General features: G+C 35.0%; 2 protein-coding genes across 2 annotated transcripts in view; one reads left to right on the top strand and one right to left on the bottom strand.

Annotated features, from left to right (window-relative positions):
* Nucleotides 1-10,373: 10,373 nt before the first annotated feature.
* LOC120352913 lies at nt 10,374-19,893 on the top strand. Its single transcript, XM_039435241.1, has 3 exons — nt 10,374-10,582; nt 16,558-16,668; nt 19,649-19,893. Exons 1-3 carry the CDS (start codon nt 10,549-10,551, stop codon nt 19,876-19,878), a joined length of 375 nt encoding a protein of 124 aa, XP_039291175.1. The 5' UTR covers nt 10,374-10,548; the 3' UTR covers nt 19,879-19,893.
* Nucleotides 19,894-22,761: 2,868 nt separating this feature from the next.
* The window catches only part of LOC120352951 (nucleolar protein 6-like), an 18,416-nt gene continuing 18,290 nt past the window's right edge, over nt 22,762-22,887 (bottom strand). The window contains exon 8 of the mRNA XM_039435305.1: nt 22,762-22,767. Coding sequence (XP_039291239.1) covers nt 22,762-22,767 — 6 coding nt within the window. The remainder of the gene's footprint in view (nt 22,768-22,887) is intronic.

Genomic DNA, 22,887 nt, shown 5'->3' with positions numbered 1-22,887 from the left:
ATTGGAAATCTGAAATCAAACTTTTCATAGATGGGTCGGAGCTCCTGAAATTTTTACAGATATGGGACTTGTGGCAGTTGATATAGCTTATCAATGACTATTTTAGGTATAGATTTGATCAAAATCGTTGGAGCAATTTTCGAGAAAATCGCAAAAAACCTGTTTTTGACAACATTTTTGTCATTTAAGCCGCCATCTTGAATTGCATTTGATCGGAATTGTTCGAGTCGGATCCTTATAGTATAAGGACCTCAAGTTCCAATTTTCAAGTCATTCCGTTAATTGGGAGATGAGATATCGTGTACACAGACGCACATACACTCATACACACACCAATACCCAAAAACCACTTTTTTGGACTCAGGGGACCTTAAATAATAATAATAATAATAATAATATCGAGTGACCTGGCTGGCTCAGGTCTGGTGTCAGAGTTTTCAGGTCGCAACTGATCAATTCCAGGGCCTCTGACATGACCTAACGACTTCTTTTTAGGCAGCCGGGACCGACGGCTTAACGTGTCCATCCGAAACACGGGAGTGGCCCGAGATAAATATCTTGCCCGGCCCGGGATTTGAACCCGGGCCTCTGAATCATGAAGCCAGCATCTGATCCACTCGACTACGGCCACTCCTTCTGGGGACCTTGAAACGTATAGAAATTTAGAAATAGGGTACCTTGATTTTTTTCGGAAAGCAATACTTTCCTTGCCTATGGTAATAGGACAAGGAAAGTAAAAACTTGAGCTGCACTGTCTACTGACAGACACGGATAGCAAACTTATGTGATCAGGTAATTTACTGACTTTATAACGTCAATCACACCAAAGTTTATAGTGATTTTTAGAGGAATGTTTCTGTTTCTAAACATTCACAACACATGGGCTAAGTAAAATGTTTCATTTTAGAAACACATGGCCATTTCTATTGATGGCCATAGATATAACAATTGCTGAATTCTGCACCCGATGCAACAAATTTAGAACATTTTCGATCAATGTAAAATGCATTTAATTTTGAACAGGGCTCTTGACTTACCGCTCTTCTTTGCGTTCTTTCTCGGAGCCATCTTGTTCTAGCTCTTCATCGACATCTATTTCCTCATCATCATCATTATCATCGTAGTCATCAGCACAATCGTCATCATCACTTTCAAAGTCATCAACTTCTTCGTCATCACTGTTTTGGTCCTGGAAAAAGCAAATGGCACTTTAGTATTTAATAGTACTTAATAGTACTTTAATAGTAATAGTACTCGATGAAAACAAGAATATCATTCATACTAAGTCAATATTGAGGGTTGTATAAGAGAGAGCCGGCTGCGCCCTAACTTCGCCCTCCAAGCATTTTAATAAAGGCAGCTAATCAATCAATCCACTCGAATTGTGATGCATCTAATGCCAGCTTTCACCAAGCTGGGTAGAGACATTTGAACATGGCCAATCTACTAGTATGCACTGAAATCTATCTATATAAATAAAAATCGAACCTTAAATTTTGAGATTCAATAACTTTTTATGTGTGCACTGAATTTGATTATTTTTTAGTTGTGTTCGTTATGTTCAGGACCAGGTTTATGGCCTATCAAATTTATAATCCGACTTCAGGACTTTTTCCTATGGTCCCTCAAAGTTAAAATGTAATCCTTGAAGGGAGAAGATTTGTGAGCTGGCCACACACAGGAATAGAAATCAGCTGTTATTATTATAATCATTGCGTCATCCAACAGCCGCCGGTAGATAGGTGTGTGTCACCTATCAAATCATGGATAATTTAGCAGATGATTGAAGCAGTAGTCGGTGACTTGAGTGAACACGGCATTTACCAATCTACAACAGAGAAGAGGCTGCAGTCATCAAAATAGGACTTTACCTCAATACAGAGAAAAACCAAATAGACCATTGATAACCAGCTTGACCAACCAACGGATTAGCTATTTTCATGTATTTTCAGATTATGAAAATAAATTATTCGATTTTAATTCTATTATTCTTGATAAAATCTATTTAATAGTATTTTTATAATATTTAGAGTTGGAATGTCTATCTTTTACGTATTTTTATTGCAACCACATATCCTACCCAATATCAAGTAAATGCAACGATGACATCGTTCATACTAGAACCAATAACTATGAAGCAATGATTTACTCACTTGAATGAATAAATTAACTCTTATTTCGTTATGATTTAAAAAAAGCACCAGAACTACTCTAGCTATTTATAAGGTTTCCAACCATGACTTGCACTGCACACGCTAACCGCCAATTATGAACTTCACTTCGAATAAGATTGTTTTAGTATTTCACATTAAAATTAATTATATATTTCACATGCAAATAATGCTTGAGTTTTGATTGTTGAATACGCTCTATTCTTGTCTTATAGCACATTTTTTATCGATACTTAGTGTGGTGGGTACCTTAATATTCAAATAAAATATCATATCTATAGCCTACTGTGTTGATATTTCTTAAAAATAACTTTGAAAACAAGAAAATGTAAGAACAATGATTCAATCTTTTTAATTTCTGTAATAATTATTAACGTTCATGACGATATAGTCATCAAAATAGTGTTTCTATCTACAAAATACTGCATCAGCATAATATTATAAATCCTGCCTGAAGCAAACCAAACTAACTTAACATAAATTTTATGGACTTGGTGTTATTACCTATACTGTAGGCTTAGGCTATATTGGCAATGATCATTCACACGCCTTTTTTTAACACAATCAGAGATTTTTATGAAATTTCTATAAAATGCTACTGTATGAATAGTGTTAGGTTTGCCACATATTTTGTGACCACGCAATAATATTCTCAGTATTTTTTTGAAACACGCTTGATTAAATTGAAATAATGGAGTAAATAAATTGAAATTTTCTTTGAACGCTGCTTAGTGTTCATGGGACTGGTTAAATACCAATAATTTCTTCAGATTTTTATTTGAATCCTTGTATGATTCAAATAATTCTTGATTATTGTATGATTTATACAAATCACAATTTTATGCGTACCTACCGTATTCATTTGTTTCTATTTTAATCAATTATTTTTGTTTTTCTTTATTGAATATCCATTATTTTTCACTCGTTGAATATATCACAAATGTAAACTTTAAAGTATAAATACCGTATTTTTAAAACTCATTGATATAGCTGAGTTTAATTCCCCCACCACAATAACCCTCAAATTTTGAGAGTCTACTGTTTGAACATAATTTAGTTTGATGATGCAGCACACAACGAAACGGTCGTCACTAACATTAGTTTTAAAAAGATTTCTTCTCTAAAGTTTACATAAACTTTACATAAAGCCTTATCTACTCCAAGTGCGCAATGCAAAATGTTTTGTGAAAACGACATTATAAACAATCAAGTACAGTAGTAGGCTACCTACGAAGGCTAGTCAATATGCAAGGTTTATTGTGATAGACTCTTCATATCTTTGTCAATAAGAGTAATGGGGTTTTTGAAACTCAATTATTATTCTAGATTAGAGTTTTTATTTAGATCATCATTTTATTTAAATTATTGAAATCATGAAATTCTATACCTACAAAGAGTTATAGTAAAATTCTATAATAAAAGTTATTGAATGTCAAAATTTGAGGTTCGATTTTTATTTATATAGATTATGGGTAACTGTAAACAAAACAGCTCAGTTATTGAATAACTAAAATTTATTGCAAATGCTCTCTATAACAACATCAATAAACTTAATTTATATTCATTTAGAAATGAAACTCACCTTATCAATGATTACATTAGTAAGTATATCTTGTTTATTCAAAACCAAATATAGAAGCTCATTTCATAAAATGAAATTATAGTAAGTTACCCTTTCTATGAAAAATAAAAAATAGAAAATAATAGATTAAAAACACAAACTACAACTACTAGTTTCAATGTTTCACATAATCTTCATAAAGACATTATTATATCGTTTACATAAAATCTGTACTAATAATAACATTTTGTTTTAGTGGGTTAATATTATCAATTATTTTAGATCTTTCGTGTTCATTAATGTATAAATTTGCAAAATATCCTGAAAGTGGTATCCCATTGCCAAACCTACAATAGAAATGCAAGATAGAAAAATCTATTTTTTCGATTTTATAAATAAAAATACCTAGCCCTGAATAGCCCTTCTATTCTTAGCTTTTGTATGATTTTAGTGTTAATGTTCCATGTTTATCTGTGCTCTATGCTGATGACACTACCATATTATACTTGATTCTAATTTTGACTCCTCGGTTGAACGCTGCAGGGAGTGGTATGCTGCTAATTGTTTGACTCTCAATGAGAGTAAAACAGAAAATATTCTATTCTCGCTTAGAAATAATTTAAGCAGGGAGCACCAGGAGTACTTGAAGCCGATTAAACTGCTGGGTATAGTCCTAGACAGTAAATTAAGTTGGAGTAGCCACATAGAGCATCTGTGTAAGAAACTGTCCAGAGTTATGTACCTACTAAGAAAACTAAAAAGTGTCAGTAGGGAGGTACTTATTCTGACTTACTATAGTTTGTTTCATTCCCATCTCAATTATGGGCTCCGTCTTTGGGGTAACTCAAGTGATATGAAGAAGGCATTTATTTGGCAAAAAAGCAATTCGCTGTATTGTTGGTCTAAGGAGTATTGAAAGCTGTAAAAATAGTTTTATCGAGCTTGGAATCATGACTCTCTCTTCAATGTACATTTATTGTAACCTGGTCCATGTTAAAAAAACCTAACTCTATTAACAAGACATAGCCATCAGCATGAACATAGAACTAGAAATAGGAATAACCTAATTACCCCATACATCAGACTGCAAAAAACATTCAAAAGCTATAATTATCAACATTGTTTATTCAAAAGTAATTATCAAAAGAAATCGTATATAGTAAAATGGATGTTTGTATTGCATCAAGTAGTTACTGTAGATTATTACACAAAAATGGCGGAGTTGCAATATTTGTCAGTAAGAATCTTTACTCTCAAAGTCAAGAATTGAGTCTGAATTTTCTATGTATTGAACGTGAGTTTGAGGCCACCTGTACTATTATTGGAGCCAGGAAACTCATTATCGTATCATTGTACAGATCTCCTTGTGGAGACCCAAAAGTATTTTTTAGCCAAATTGGAGGAATTGCTTCTATTTTTGTCTAGACGATGCTATAATGACCATACTATTGTTCTTGGTGGAGATCTTAATTCTGCCTTTGATGTCAATCAGGAAACCTGTCATTCCAATAATTTGAAAAATCTATTGAGACAATTTAATCATTCATTCATTCAATTTAATCATTTAATGTTCGGTTTTTTGTTTTTTGAAGTTTTCATGTAAGAGAGTGAGCAGAATCTTAATCTTACTAAGTTCAGGTGTTTCCAGTCTTCCTTACATTTGAAATTCTTTCTATTATTAACTTGGGAAACTTTTTTTCTACAGGTCTTTCTAGGGATAGTTAGATTGAAATAATATAAAACTGTATTGAGGAAGGATTCGAATATATCACTTGCATCTGACTTTTCCATGACAGCACTCCAATTCACCAAATTCAGAGACCGCTTAAATTGTAGTAATTTATCTTATAACAGGTCTTGAAGTAATAGTGACAAAATCGTTAGAACTAGACTCAACAGAACCACAGGGCACACATATCGTGACACAATCATGATCACAGTAGGAAAATCCTATAACACTTGAATTTGTCATATATCAGGTTGAACGTTTGAAAAAATATTATCGAGACAGGCTTGGCCTCTAGTGGGCAGAGTATTGAAATGCATATTTTAGGCGTAAGTTGATTTTTCTTGTTAAATCTCGATGGCAATAAAATATAATTTGCCCCACCCGAAATCAAATCCTGGCTATGTGCCAGACTGATCAAAGCTAGTATAAAATAATTATCCAATGAAGTACATAATACCTTTTAATTTTTTTTCAAAACATATGAAAAATTGTGAAAGTAACAATAATTGTTAATTTACATAAACACATTATTATTCATGACAGAACACATGTTTCGTAATGTACAAAATTATACAATGAGAGTGGTATATTATACTATGGTAATGGTAAAACGTTGTGTATGGTGTCAAACTATATGATTACATGTTCACTGTCTTTGCAGAATGAGAAACAACACACACGATGAACTGTCTTTGCGGCCTTTGTGATATATTTTGGTGCCTGAAATGAAAAAAAACATTATTTTCAAAATCTGCAATTGATTGGAATGAAAGGAATACCACTTAATAACAAAAGTAATGAGTTATACAGAAATGTTATCACACAATAGTCCAGTCACTATATACATTGGTGCTTGCAATTAATATTGTAGTTCTGATTTTTTAATATACCGTATCATTTGGATACATGAGAGAAGTCCAAAGCCAATTACTTCATGCAAAATTTTCTTCTGCTAGATACAGAACGGCCCAAGAACCTCGTATTTTCGGTTCATTTTCCAGTTTTAAGCTATTTCTGCCAAATCCAGTAATCAGACAGAAAAATTGGCCCTCGCCTTTTTACAGATAAAATGAGATTATTCGGAACTCTCTATCTCCAATGAGTACTGAGTTATGATTTTTCAAAAATGTATAAGATTCAAAGAAAAAATCAATTCTGATGAATTTTAGTTTTTGATCAACAATATCTTCCGATTGTTACCATTTACACCATGAGAAAACTTCCTCCATGAGAATAGCATGTACACATTGAAGGACAGTAGGGCTTATCCTTTAAGCCGTGTCCACACTGAACAAATGTTTTACAAACATGTTTGTTGAAAAATTTTGGGCGAATTTTATTATTTTATTTGACAAACAATGTTTGTTGGTGGCCAGTGTGGACGCGTCACCAAACAAAATATTTGTAAGTGAGGAGAACAGGTTTCATGTTTTACATATGTCAACACTGAAAATGTTTGGAAAAACAGTAGGCTAACTTTTTTGTTTGACAAACAATGATTGTCCAAACTTTTTAAAATGTTTGTCCCTGAGTTCCTCAACAAACATGTTTGCCGAAATGTTCAGTGTAGACACGGCTTAAGGATTTTCTCAACAAAAATAGGTCAATGACAGTCATCGGTTATATAAACCATCTTTCGGAAAATTGTCACATACCATTTAGGCGTAACGACACCCAGACAAACGTGCAGACGCCATCTCATTTTCATAGTGGTATAGATTAAATTATTGAAATTGAAAGCTTGAAACTAATACCTTTTACACAATATTGTCGATACATGACTTTCGTCGAGGTTGCTTTGCCATTCCAGAAGTCTATTCTTTCTTCATCACTTCCGGCAATTTTGAAACTGTTCTCACTCCTTGGCAGAATGATGCACATGTTAATTAGAGCACTATCGGTCTTGTGGTGGATTTTCTTCACCAGCTTGATCATCCGCTCTGCAATGGTTACTGGCCTCTCTCTCTCACGGGCAAGTTGTTCATCCCCAGGTAGAGAACCTCATGATCAAACTAATCATCATAAGGCGATTGGACTTCTTGAATCTTTCTACCTGATTTGAAGTTGACTGTGACCTGAAAAGATAATTTACATTGAATTTATCAAAGTAAAATAGCTCATACAGAATGCAAGTCTGAAGCACTTGCTGGTATCATCAAGACATGTAAAAAGCCTTAAAGGAGGCTGTAGCTAGGATGATAGACGGTTCATAAGATATAGTCGGTTTGCTGCTCTGAATAGTTGTAGGATTAGGGTATAAATAGGGTAGGATTGACCTGACTTTCAAGAGATGAATCTCGTTTTACAGTATATGGTGAGTAACCCACTTTTTATTTGTAGAGGTGAATAGTGAAGTTTTTTGTTTTCATGAATTGTTTCAATCTGATACCAAAAACTGAAATTAATAAACACAATATAAAAACATGGAGTACACTTTTTAATTAAAACATTTCAACAACTAGTTTCGGCCTACATTGGTCATTTTCAAGTTTAAATGCAATAATAAACAAGTTGATATTATATAATATATGTTCATATGCTTATTTTCGTATGATTATGACTTATTCATTATTTTTGGTTGAAATGATTTAATTTTAATTTGTTTTATTTTTCAGTTTAAAAAACCACTATTTTGGACTCAGGGGACTTTGAAAAGTATAGAAATGTGGAAATTGAGGTACCTTAATTTTTTTGAAAGCAATACTTTCCTTACCTATGGTAATAGGGCAAGGAAATTCGCATCACCTACCGTCCCATGTGACATTCAGTAATTCAGTAGTCTCCATCCATGACCAGCACTTGCTGGATAGATTGCGTCATAAAAAATAAAACTTAAAACTTGATAACTAAACTGAGATCAAGATGGGAGGTCAGTCATAAATCTCAGAAAACATTGGATTGACTCTTCATCCAGGAAGTAGAGACTCACAAGCTTCTCACGAAGTGCCTTCTTGAAGATTTTTTCTCCTGTTCACGGAAATACACCGGCATCCTGTTGTAAATCTCAAATGCACGGACAGGGAAGCTATTATGAGATCGAGTCAGTCTGGCCTGAGACAAATTGATGTCATTCCTCCTCCTTGTGTTGTGTGTTGTGACTATGTGCATGTCTCTCTGCTGAAAGATGTACTGTCCTCAACAGTACATCTGTTGATCTTCTCAACAGTAACAGGGAACTAAAGAGATACTGGCTATAGACCGTCATAATCCTCAGCCTCCTAAAGATTGGCGCACAATGCTCCAGCCGATGAGGTGATGATCCGGAGAACCTTCTTTTGCAGAAGCAAGATCCTTCTACAGCCTACTGCATGACCCCATGCACTATGCCATAATTGATATAGCTGTGGAAGAGGCCATGGTATGTCGTAACCAGGTACTCCAAAGAAACATTTTCTTATCTATCAATTAAAAGAATGATACATAGCTGTTAGTAGTTGTACAATGAACGTTTTTTTGAGTCTATAGCTGATAAATGTCTTCTTAGTTGTTAGGTGTGGTTTAAATATTGACTCCACGAAATGGAAGTCGTGGAACTAATCGAAATTAATGGCCTATTGGCCCGTGTGTACCCAGGCTAACAAACAATTAGAAGGGAACATCTACAGAACCCAACCAATGAAGAACGGTCCTGTCTCAAAAATTTTTTGGAAACACCAACAATATGAATGTTCCGGGCGGCCTCCGATAGGAGATCAAGGCAGTATTGTAATGTTAGAATGCAAAACTTTAAAAAAAGAAAATTCGTGTGGCTTTTGTCGGTGGGGAGTCTCTTGCGGGAAGGTCTCACCGCCTGAATAAATTTAAGCCATCAATGGGCCTTACGACTGTCATACTTCAGCCGGGACCGACAGTTTAGCGTGCCCATCTGATAACACGATAATGCGAAACTCTATTATTATTGGTATTGAAAACAATTTGTAATTTTTATACAGCATCGACAAGATTTTTATACATCAACATGATTTGATAGGTTGATAATTACAAGAAAGCTTACCAGATACTTGATACTGTGATCACCACCATAAACTAGCAAGATAAACCCAAGAGCAAGTTTCAACCATAGCTCAATCAGCCTGTTATTCTCTGAAAAAAGAAAAAATAACTGTCTCTAGACCTGCTAAGAGTTTATATGACAATACAGTAGGCTACCTGTATCATGCGTATTTCAATGATTCTTTTAAAAAAACCGTTTTTAAAACCTATTTTTTGGATTTGGTTTTGAGGTGTCGTTCAATCGTGAGTGAGGCAGGAGTCAGGTGTTATAACGTGAAGCTTTATATGCAACCTAAAGCATGCTAGGCTATATAATGCAAAACCTATAACGAGAAAAAAAAAAGATTGATTATTTATTGATTGATACACTAAGTACATTATCAAAATGATAGATGAAAATATAAGTCAACCTTGTGCTATTCCTCTCCCAGATTAGGTAAGGTTAGACATAGTCCAAAATAGATTAAGTCTTGTAGTTGTTCACTACAAGATAATAGGTAACTTAGATGATAGGTAGCCTAACGTGTATTATTCAATATTCTGACCAACTTTATACTCCTCCATCAACTCCTAAAATGCAATAAGCTACTTGTCCTTTGAAAAAATAGAAGATGCACATAGATTACATTTTGATCTTGTTTAATGGCTATTAAATATGTTCGTATTAATTTTGTTTTCCTTTAGATTGACTAATAACTACTGTATTCCTAACTCTACCGTTCTTTCTTTAGGCTGAAAATAGGATTTGTATTTTTCGAAAATATTGAATAGGGAAATAGAATTTTCAAATTTAATTCATTGGAATTTTGTCAGTTTATCGAATTCGAATATAATATTGTGATAGCTTTTATGTTTCTGTGTCACAGTTTATGTTGTGTTGGCTAGCCTGTCAACTATAAAAGCAGCAGTAGCTGCTACTATTTCAGCTCAGCTTCACCTTCAGTGCTAGCAGATCATGACGTACATGTGTTTTTATCAAAATTCCAATTCACATTTTAGCGTATTTAGTATACGAAGCAGAAATTCTATACGAAATAATTTACCGTCTTGATTAAGTGTAAATTCAGGCAAGTGTTTCAAGCGATTCATCAACCATGCCGAAGGGAAAACGCAGAGCAAAAACATCAGGTGAGACATCTGCTTTTGTAGCCATGGGCGCAACTTTGTGCAACATTTTTATGAATTCATAAACATGCTTTTGCCCATGTGGCAGGTATTTATATACATATGTAATCTTACATAATATGAATCTACCCCAATTATCTACCGTTTAGTTGCTTAGGCTTTCCTTCTAAGCTATTTTATTATTTTTCAAAGTAGGTTATTGATTCCTTACGATAAGCTGATCACAACTGCCCTTTCCTGGATTTCGTGTTTAGAACCAGAACCAGCCTATAAATAAATTAGCCCATCTTATTCTGTCATAACCTTGAATCTTTGACGTTCAGTTTGTATCATATCAAAATGCTGGTCCATTTCTGAATTTCATGATTCGATAGGCTACAATCTATTTTTACCAAAAAAAGTTTTTGATTCCAAACTAATTTCTTGATTTTTAATGTGAAATTGAGCAATTAAATGTTTTATTAAATTTTGAGTTGAAAGATTTTCTTTTAATTTCTGAACTGACAACGACTTTAAAAGTTGTAACCAACCTTCAAAACACGATTTTGTCCTTGGCCTTCATATTTTTTCAAACTCTTCCTGCTTACGAATTTCCATTCTATTTTTCTCTTCCTACAGTAAAATTATGTTCTCAACCTTGATAAATGATCATGTTATTGTAAATCAACTTTGTGATCATTTTTAATTGGATATTGACTGTAAAATGTAATAATATTGTAAGTTTGGCTAAAATTCAATTCAATTTTATTAAGTTGAATAAAATACTTAATAGTATTTTATTTTACCAGCCAAAATACTTTACAACTGGTCATGTCAACACCTCAACAGGTATTGAAAACTACAGAAAATCAATAAATAGAATAACAGGAGCCTTCAAAAATATGGCATGTTACATGTAGGCTACTAGAATATCAAAATTATGTTATCTCCCGAAAAACGAAACATTATTCAATCTTCAAAAACTACTCCATCCAATTACTCCACTTAAAAACAAAACCCCAAAAAAATGTCTTCCATTTTTGATAAGAAATAACAAAAGTAGTTTTCCATGTGGACAAAATAGATAAGCAATAAAAAAAAATAATAATATGACAATAGTGATGTCCACGTTATAATGGCAGTAGAGGAAGATAAGAGAGCAACGTTGCCGATCAATTCAATTCAATTTTCCTTCCATCCATGACCAGTCCTTACACTGGATAGATTTCGTCAAAAAGAAATTGAATCAAATCAAAAATCAAAATCATTTATTCTTCAAAAAACAAATTTACAGTATAAAATACAACACTCTCACAAAACTTGTCTAACCTAATCCTTATATGACATTTAAAAGACACATTGAGAAGAAAAAATCCCTGCAAAGGTTTAACCTGAGCGCAGGAATGAGTCGCTATTTATAAATAACATAATAACAATATCGAGGGAAACAGGATGTTGAAAAACTACTCTATAAAATGAAAGAAATTTATATTAAATATACAGACAGTTAAAGTTAATTGCAATAATTCGTGAAAATAGAAATGTACAAAATATAAATTACAAATATTGAACAGCAGCACAACTCATGATTATAAAATGATGATAATCATAGCATATAATTTATGTAAACAGTATCCACTATGCTTAGTACTTACTTACTTACTTACTTTTTACTTCTTATGTCTTCTCCGCAGTCTGCTTGACCGGGGAATCGTCTTTTTCGTCCCATCGTGGGGGTGTCGGTGTTCACTTTAAGGTGTGAGAAGGTGTGGTCATCAATGAATTCTGCAATGCTGTAGTATGGTCTGTCCATCAGGTATTGTTTTAGTCTTCTTATGAAGGTGTTGTCATTCACTAGGGATTTTATGTTGCCAGGAAGCAGGTTAAACAGGTATGCCCCCGAATAGGCCGGAGATCTACTATACTTCTTAAGTCGATGCTGGGGGAGGCTTATGTCATCCACGTTGCGTGTTCTATAACTGTGCTTATCTCGTCTTAAAGCCGGACTTTGGTTTACCACTAGGATGATGGATTCCAGGATGTATATTGAGATCACTGTGAGGATACCTGTCTGCTTAAAGAGTGGTTTACAGTGTTCTATGTAGTTTTCTCTTAGTAGGATTCGCACTGCCCTTTTTTGTATCCTTAATATTCTCTCAAGATTTCCCTGTGCTGATGATCCCCATGCGACGATGCCATATCTCAGGTGTGACATAAATAATGAGTGATATGCGATTAGTGCTGTCCTCTCATCAGCAATATTTCTGATTCTGCGGATGACATATGTAGCAGAGGAGAGTTTTTTACACAAATAGTCCGTGTGTTGCCTCCAGGTCAGATGGTTGTCGATAATTACACCAAGGAACTTTGTGCTTTCCACTGTTTTTATATTACTGTTTTGTGGTTCATCCTGGGTTTGGTTTGTTGGGGTGAAGTTCATGTGTACTGTTTTTTCATTATTTATGGCCAGTTTCATTCTATTGCAGATCGAGGTAGCTTCAATAAGAGTTGATTCAACTATATTGTTTCGATTTTCCTTTCTGTTTGTGGGAAGTAGTATAGTTGTGTCGTCTGCAAATAGGATACACTTTTTGTTTTCTTGTAATTCATCCGGAAGATCATTTATGTATATAAGAAAGAGCAGCGGTCCCAGGATTGACCCTTGTGGTACTCCTCTTTTGACTGATCGTGCTGTTGATTTGAAAGTGATTATTTGATTTTGTCTTTGGAAATCCAGCTCTACATATTGTTTTCTATGTTGGAGGTAGTCTTCAATCCACTTGAGTGCTCTGCCTTGAATTCTCATTTTTATTAGTTTTGTTTTGAGTATGTTCCAATCGAGTACATCAAAAGCCTTCCGGAGATCGACAAACAGTCCTGATGCATATTTTCTATCCTCCCATATCTTACACACCTCATCACAGAGTTTGGAAATCGCTGTGGCTGTACTATGATTTTTTCGGAATCCATGCTGGCTCGTAGACAACAGCCCATTCGTCTCCAGATATGAAATCAATTGATTGTATGCTGCCCGCTCTATAATCTTGGATACAATGGGAAGGTTTGCTATGGGTCTGTAGTTTTTTGGATCAGTATGGTCACCTGTTTTGAATTTGGGGTAGATCTTGGCTATTTTTAAGCTATGTGGAAATACTGCTTGTTCAAATGATGAGTTTACTATGTGCAACAGTGGGTTTCTAATTTCGTCCTCACAGTACCTTAGAATTTTCCCTGTAATTTCGTCATGACCTGAAGAGTTGTTTGGTTTTAGTCTCATAAGAATCTTGGTTAATTCTGTGTGAGTAACTGCATCAAAGTGGTCGAATATTTGAGCATTCTCTGTCAATTCCAGATTATTGGGAGTATTATTATGTCCATTCAGTTCTTTTATTGGCTGCATGAAGCCAGCGTTCAAGATGTCGCCAATTTGATAGGGATCTGTAATTTTTTGATCTCGCACAGTTAGGTAGAGGTTCTCATTTCTGACATTTTTGGATTTTTTTCTTTCCTCATTTATCGTTCTCCACAAGACTTTGGTTTTATTTTCTGCCTGTTGTATTTTCATTTTCAATTCGAGTTGCTTTTTGTTTTTTACATCCAGGTCATAAGCTTTTTTCATTGTCAAATGTTGTTCCTTGTCTTCCATACGGCCTGTGAGCATATACTTATCATATGCTTGCATTGTAGCATCTTTTAGTTTTGTGCATATTTTCTTTTATTTAGCATATTGAAATTTATATACAATATAAAAAGAAATGGAGAATCACGTAGTTTAATTCATGAATCAGTTCAAAAAAACATTGAAAATAAGAGGGAAAGGTATTCACTACAAAAGAATACATTATTCAATAGTTACAAAAAAGTTTGATATTTGTTATTTCAAAAGGTTATTATAACTTTGGAAGGAGATAATCTTTGATCAATACAGAAAGTATAGGATCTATAGTAAATGAATTTTACTTGTATCAAAATAGTTTTTCATTGAGCTTGAATGCTACAATACATTTATCCAATTCATGCCTAGTTCTACTGTTTAATCTGAAATTGACAAAATCAAAAGGTATATGATTCAGTAGTCTTTTAGCTACAAAGACAAACTGCCTACAGCACACGTCCAACACTGTACGATCATTCTGAAAAGTAATGCTAGATGGTCTCAAATCATACATAGTCTCTCGAAGTCTGAAGTTATTTTTGTTTTTTATTATGTATAAGAGAAGATTCTTTGTATATAATTTTCTGACAGTTAATACTTCGAACTCATTGAAAAGATCACTGCTGGGGTAACGTCTTGGTTTGGAAGTAATTGATTTGATTAAAAATTTTTGTATAGTGAATAATTTATTGAGATGGATGTTTCTGGCTCCTCCCCAGGCTATTATACCATACTGCAGTACTGATTGGGCATAAGCCCAAAAAAATACAAAAATACTAACGTTCATAAAATTTACACAAACTATCGAGATGGCATGTCAAAGTGACAAATAAAACGACTGATCTCCTCTTCACTCAAGGAATAGAGTGGAAGTTTGAGGAGTTTATCTCGAAGCACATTTTTAAATTTTTTATCTTCCAATTCGCGGAGACACAATGGGATACTCTGTCTTGTCAATGCCTTTTATGGAGTATGGAGGGTAGCTGATACAGGTTCATTGATGTAATATAAACTGTTCATTCTAGTTTAAAATAATGAATTAACCTATATTTTTCAATAATTTTAAAATGAATTTTCATAATATTTAGGCCTAGATAAAATATTTTGTTAATTATTAATTCCACATTGTTAAAAAAAAACTATATCTGGCAACAGGCCCCCTGTGGGTTGAAGGAGCTTTGAGTCGATCATCGTACTCAAGAATGTGTTGAAAACCAGAATTCAGCCACAGTATCCATCCATGCTTGTCGTAGGAGGCGACTAAAATGGACCTCAAGACAACTCCAGAAGTTACCTTGCCTTCAAACCCACGGGATCCGCCCCATCAGGGCAGTTTCGGAGGGGCAAAAAGAAAAACCCCAAGAGACCAGAGATGGGTGAAACTCCAGGCACAAATGTGGGTCAAGAGGCTGAGTCGAGGGTGGCCAGGCGCCCTAGAGGCAGTTTGGCGTCCCCTCTCTCAGCGGAAGGACTTACAAAAAGGCCAGGAGTGGAACTCACGTAGGTCACGAGTTGTGGGTGGAGAGACCAAACTTCACCACTGCTCAAAGAAGGGCGGCCATTTAGGCAAAACTTCTTGGTAGAAATGAGGCCTCCAACCCAAAAAGAAAAAACCCAAGAGACCAGAGATTTGTGAAACTCCAGGCACAAATGTGGGTCAAGAGGCTGAGTCGTGGGTGGCCGGGCGCCCTAGAGGCAGTTAGGCGTCCCCTCTCTCAGCGGAAGGACCTACAAAGAAAGCAAGGAGTGGAACTCACGTAGGTCACGAGGACTAATCAGTAAGAGACTGCCAAGCATATCACACTGGATTGCGACAAGGATTGCAACCAGGTGATGAATGGAATGTTAGTATGGGGTAAAACTCCTGGTTCTTGTAAAGGACACTGGTATTGGTTTGCCTAACTAACATACTACTTGGGAACACAATAAGCTTCACTTTTTGTGTAGTTGAGAAGTTGGTATTGTGGTAATTATTCATATTGAATGAAAAAGACTAAGAAATTGTCAAAAACCACAGATTTATTGATAATAAATAAATTGATCAATAAATGTGTGGTTTTTAACAATTTTTTAGTCTTTTTCATTCAAAAATAAGCTTCGGTTGACGTGTGGGGTTCTTTGAACCTTTGGATCCTTGTATCCGTCACTTCAAAAACAATAAACAATAATCTGGCAACAGAGCAAAGCGAGAAAGAGATAGCGCTATCCGCTTTGTTGAATGATAGATAAGGATAGCAATACCATTGCTGATCAAACACTGCCATTATAACGTGGACCTCACTATATAAGCCTAGTTTTATTCAGATAAAAAATTTAGATTGATGTAAAATTGTGTTTATTGCAGGCGCTGCATCGAAAAATCGTATCGAAGCCTTAGGAACTTCGGATGAGGACTCTATGAATGACAATGCCAGTGTTATAAGTCTCCTATCAGACAGCACTATCCACGATGATGGTGAGTAGGCCTACTAAATCATTAGATAAATTGTGTTTTCACTTTCCTTGCCCTACCTACTATCACAGAATACAATTATAGGAGAATACAATTATAGGAGTTTTCTCTGCTTCTATCATAGGTAATAGAAATATTATTGTATTCGAATGAATACAATTAAGCCACAATATCGGGGCACCGAGCTTCGCTCGTTATTTATTTATTGATAAAACAGCGCACAATTTTTCAAAATGATTGGGGAAGGACAAACAGGTACAGCCCAAAACTGTTTCTTCCCCGAATTTTGATTTATACACTATAAATGGTCCAAAAAGTAGTTTATGTTTCATACACTTGAATCCAGGTCCAATTTTGAGTCAAAATATTTAAAAACAGAAAAGTTTTAATTTAGATTGTTTACAAACCAAATTGAATAACAAAATAACACTCACTAATCACTTAAAACTGTAAAATAATTATTAACTTTGAATATTATGATATACTCTAATTTAGAGTGATAAACCATGTCATGTCAATAAATCAGATTATTTTGATAGAGTCTATTAAAATTTCTAGATAATATTTCTCGCGATATACGGTAAGCTGTTTGAATGATTACACAGCTGATCTCCCACACAGGCACACCATCCTCTGTTATCAATAGACGACGAAATCTGTTCTTCCAAGGATGAATTTATTATCCTTTTAATGTCCTTCAGCGAGGTTTTCCAGGGATGAGACCTAGTGCAATCGAATCTTTATATTATAAACCTACTGTGTTTTGAATTTAGTGAGAATCGTTAGAGCCGTTTTCGAGGTTCGGTGAAATACAAACATATAAACATCCAAATATCTAAACATATAAACAGAAATTGCTCGTTTAATAGTATAGGATTTAGGCCATGTCACAATGCATTATCTCAACAATTGTAGAATCAAAGTAATCAAAACATCGATGATGATAGAGGGTGCGGCATCATTATTTCATTTTCTATAACTTGATGAAAGTTTTTAAAAGTAGTAAAACTTAATAAAAGTCGTACTTGTTCACGTTTGCAGTGAAGCAAATGCGGCATGTCGACACTGTCTCATGTAATTTGTGCCATGCTAATATCCAATGTCGTGATCAAGGTCAGGTTTTTCTGGATTGATCGTGTCAAGTAATTAAAAACAATATTCACAAACTTTAGGCAGTATCACAGTCCAGCAAAGCTCTCACTAAAGAAATCCTCCAACTGGTAGAAGCTCCTTCCAATGAGCCACCGCGACAATGTGATCCAGAATACATTTAGAGGGCGCGCCCTGCCCTGACTGAGTCTGGCAGGCAGTTGAACATTCGCACAGCCAACACTGGAATACTATCCTTCACTCTTGACAGGCGAGTTATGAACGAAGAGCGACGAGTTTAGACCTGAAGGCAATGGAAAAGGAAAGTGAGCACTGCGGCAAAAACAGAATAGAACAAAGATTTCAATTGTAGCAATTAGAGTAGGTAACTGCTATACTGCTCACTATACGACAGGAATGAACATCCACACATGTGTGTAATGACACATTCTAAGTATTGATTATAATATTTTAGATTAAAATATTGTAAGTTTGTATTTAAAGTTTTGTTTCATGTAGTTTGGAAGAGAATATAATGAAGGTGAATAGGCTATATATACATATATATATATACATATAGCACATAACAGAAGACACTTTAAAGTTTGTAATATAAATTAAAACAGGAGACACAAGACATAAATAGATTGAAAACACTTAAAAACTTACATTGGAAATGGGGAAATTTTCGGAGACTGAGTCTAATTAAAACAGGAGACACATGTAAGCTTTTAAGTGTTTTCAATCTATTTATGTCTTGTGTCTCCTGTTTTAATTCATATTATATATATATATATATATTATATATATATATATATATATACATAGAGATAAATGAAAAACCGTCAACTTAAATCTTAGACCTTGAATCCCGTATTTCGGAGGAGGCGATAAGCCGTCGGTACCGACTACCCAAAAGTAGTCGTCATCTCTCATCATCATCCCTCTCTCTCATTACCCACGCACAAGCCTTAGGCCGGTTACAGAACTCGACCGACCGTCAGTGCGTATGTACCATCCTGACCGTACGCATCGATGAATCGGTTTTACACATTCAGAGCTCGACCGACCGTCAGTGCGTATGCACCATCCTGACCATACATCAGTTTTTCTGACTCACAAAATGGACGCTTTTACAGATTGTTCAATTGCAGCTTTTTATCTTCGTAAACGAAACATTAAAAGACGTAGATATCAAGTTCACCCGATGGTCGCCCAAAGAGATTTTCAAAGGGAATTTAGTACCATTATATATATCATTGCTTGGGGTGAAGATACATTTTTTAACTACCTCAGAATGTCCATCAGAAGTTTTGATGAGTTATTTCGAGCTTGTATCACCATTGGGAATACTTGCAGTCACTTTAAGCTACGGATCAAATAAATGTAGATAATATCAATAATATATGACTTTTTCAGTAAAAAATATAGAAATGATTGAAGAAATGTATAGAAAAAATCTAAATTAAAATATGACACTATTAATTGAATTCATTCATTATGCTATTCAATTCAATATCAGCTGATTGTCGGGCAGAGGTGTCAGCACATTGGTTATGTTGCGATCGGGCTACTGATCAGTACAGCTCTGAGAGCTTCTATTTGTTTCAATAGCGCGTCAGTTGACCGATGGAACGGATGTGCACGAGCTCGACCGATGGTCTTCGTACGCAGTGTAAAACGCATGGTTCCGACCGTGCGCATGCGTGCCGTCAGTCCTGCTCTGTACGGATACATGGAATATCTATGGAAAAGACAAGCGCGACTGACGTACGCACTGACGGTCGGTCGAGCTCTGTAACCGGCCTTAGAGCTTATGTGAGCATCACCGTCAGTATTATCATTAGACCTCACTTGGCTCGGTCAATTATTTATGCATGTATTTATTGTGTAGGTGGTAACTTTGGCGATGAACTGGCGGGGGACGAGCCATCGCAGGAGGATCTGTTCGAGGAGAAGCTGTATGAAGCAATCGACGGAATCTCTGAGAAATCGGCGCAGGGCCGCACCAACAGTCTGCTGGCCGTCGGCACGGCGTTCACCCGCCGCTACGTGCCCCATCTCATCATCGATAGGTCAGCAAACCACTCACTATACTCACCAAAATCCCTAACAATATTCTAGAACATTAAGGGCCGGTTAACGAGCTCGGGATTTAGCAAGTTCTAGTCTTTAAACAGCTGGAGTCAGAAAATTGGCTTTCCGAAACGGGGCTTTGTCGCAGTCCTCCACGTTTAAATTAAATTTTGAAAAACTAGTAATTTGAACACAAAATAAAAAAATAAGGAGGAAATAGTGTAAAGTTTCAGCTATTTTGAATTATTTAAGAATGTTTTATTTCGTCAAGGAAAACCGTTTCCAATATTATATAAATGAGAAAATGAAGATTATCATAAAAATCTGGTGTGGCGCACTCATACAACTTTCCTTGCCATTATGAAAATTGATCACCTGACGCTAGTGTTCCCGCGCATCTCAAGTCTACTATTCAAAGATTTGAGCCAGCTGGTGAAAGGGCAATAACGCTGGAGACACACATGAGGTCTGCTATCTCTTCATAGTGAATGATTTAATAGAATCAACAATAATTTGCAATTGAATAATCACATTTTCTCGAATTTGCAATTGATTTTCAATTTTAGGTGAAAATGTTACTGAACATTAATTGTAGAAATTTTCATGCTCAATCTACTCCACTTGATTTTTTTTTTGTTTCAATTGTATCTGAAGCCTGATAATTGGGAATCTATCTGCATTGATGGGGCGAAGCTCCTGACATTTTTACAGATATGGGACTTGTGGCAGTTGATAGAGCTTATCGATGACTATTTTAGGTATGAATTTGATCAAAATCGTTGGAGCCGTTTCCGAGAAAATCACGAAAAACTCTGCTTTTGACAACATTTTCGCCATTTTAGCCGCCATCTTGAATTGCATTTGATCGAAATTATTCGTGTCGGATCCTTATAGTGAAAGGACCTTAAGTTCCAAATTTCAAGTCATTCCGTTAATTGGGAGATGAAATATCGTGTACACTGACGCACATACACTCATACACACACACACACACACACACACACACACACACACACACACACACACACACACACACACACACATACAGACCAATACCCAAAAACCAGTTTTTTGGACTCAGGGGACCTTGAAACGTATAGAAATTGGGGTACCTTAATTTTTTTCGGAAAGCAATACTTTCCTTATGGTAATAGGGCAAGGAAAGTAAAACTGCGACTATGCCTCGTTTTGGAAAGCCAATTCTCCAACTCCAGCTGTTCAAAGTGTAGAACTAAAAGTACTAATCTAAACTAAAGTACTAAACTAATTTACTAAAAGTAAATTTTATTATCATTGCGATTCTGTTGCTTAAGCCGCCATTTTGTCACACCGTTGAGGGAGAGGAGACTGTCTAGCTAGGCCAATGGCAGGCGTTCATGCCCTCGACCAATAGCAGTACTCGCCTACTAGTATAAATTCTGCTGCTCTTGTATTTAGTTTTAGTTTATCAGAGATTGACAATGGTCTAATAACCGAAACCGGTCTTTCTAATTATCAATAAATCAGTGGTTTTTTGACAATTTCTTAGTCTTCTTCATTCAATTAGCCTTTTCGACATGAAATTGAAACTGCATTTGAAAAATGCACGAAAATTGCTTTAATTTCGACAACTAAGCAACAAGTTAGCAAATTCAAACAAGACAGAGACAAATCCCGAGCTCAGACACGGCCCTAAGTATCCTTATTTCTATGTGCATACACAGCAATCTCAAAAAATACAATGAAAGCAGACCCAATCTTCTAAATACGGGTTTGCATGAGTGCCTCACGCTAATACCTTCAATTATTCGCAGCGCTTCTTTTGTGTTATAAATATTGTATTCAGATATCCTATGGTGCCTCCCCAAAATATCACACTATAAAGAACTTGGGACATGAAGACCGCATGAGCTGTTTTTTGTTGGAAATATTCCTCAAAGTCGTCAAAGCAAATGTGCATGGGACAAATTTTTTCTAAGGCTTTTAATTTCAGTTCCCCACTTTAGATTGGACTGCAGCTCCAGACCCAAAAACTCAGTTCCATTTATTGAATGACACCCCGCTTTTATCTCAATATCAATTTTGTCTTCACTCCAGCTAAATAGACTAGTTAAATTGGTTTGGTCTTGAAAGCAACATGAAATCCATTCCTCTTCAATTCCCTACCTATCTTATCAGAACAAAGCCTAAATATGGGATTGTTATCCAAGTCTTCCTCCTCACAGTTTGAGCTTACAAAGCTAGAATTTTTGAAATTTGTCTATTAATTTTACGCAATCACTCAACTGGAGATTCTTGTGTGGTAATACTGTCTAAACTACGATTTTCATGTAGATCACTTGGAGGGTTTGAAGGTTAACCGAAAATGATTTACATATAGATGGCCACATTCATAGTTTTCTTAGCCATGACCTCCTATAATCCTATCAAAACAAGAAGATTTCCTAACCCATGAATATCTTATTTTGTGGTAATATTTCATTTATGCATTCATAAATCCCATGTTTTAGCACGACTGTATTTGTTTCACAGCAAGAGATGAACAATATTCTCTTGTTACCTTTTCACTCACATTTATTATTCTAATCTCTTCTATTATTGTACTATTCATGTACTATAAATATCACTCTCAAGTAATCTTTTAAATATTTTCAAATTCCTATCTACGTAATCACAATATCTTTTACTGTTCTCACACCACAATTTGTTCAATAGTGGATGATTCTCCTAACTTTGTCATGAATTTTGTTTGTTACAAATTCTCTCCAATCATTAATTACTGATATTTTTATATTCAAGGATTATATTTATTGCTCCAATAAACCTCCGTATCACAGAAGCTATGTACATAATATATATATTTTTTTCAATTTGAATTTTTATTTATTTTTAAATACAATTCCAATAAACTCTTCAATGTTTTGATTCCATTACGAACTGCTTGTTAAATAGTCACTTCTGAACAATTAATTACGACATAGCAGTCAGTATTTTATAAATAAAATCTATTAGCTTCTACTCACATTAGTGTAGCGCTTTCCAATAAACACTATGCATAATAACTTTTGAAATCTTCCA

The sequence above is a fragment of the Nilaparvata lugens genome, chromosome 9 (assembly GCF_014356525.2).
Source record: "Nilaparvata lugens isolate BPH chromosome 9, ASM1435652v1, whole genome shotgun sequence".
In the NCBI taxonomy this organism is placed as follows: domain Eukaryota; kingdom Metazoa; phylum Arthropoda; class Insecta; order Hemiptera; family Delphacidae; genus Nilaparvata; species Nilaparvata lugens.
This window is presented reverse-complemented; position numbering and strand designations above follow the sequence as displayed.

Bases quoted from the DNA above. Each gene is read 5' to 3' on its own strand.
- LOC120352913 (XM_039435241.1), top strand. From the start codon at position 10,549: ATGCCGAAGGGAAAACGCAGAGCAAAAACATCAG. The intron at 10,583-16,557 runs GTGAGACATCTG...TGTTTATTGCAG, and splicing joins ACGCAGAGCAAAAACATCAG to GCGCTGCATCGAAAAATCGT. The intron at 16,669-19,648 runs GTGAGTAGGCCT...TTTATTGTGTAG, and splicing joins CAGCACTATCCACGATGATG to GTGGTAACTTTGGCGATGAA.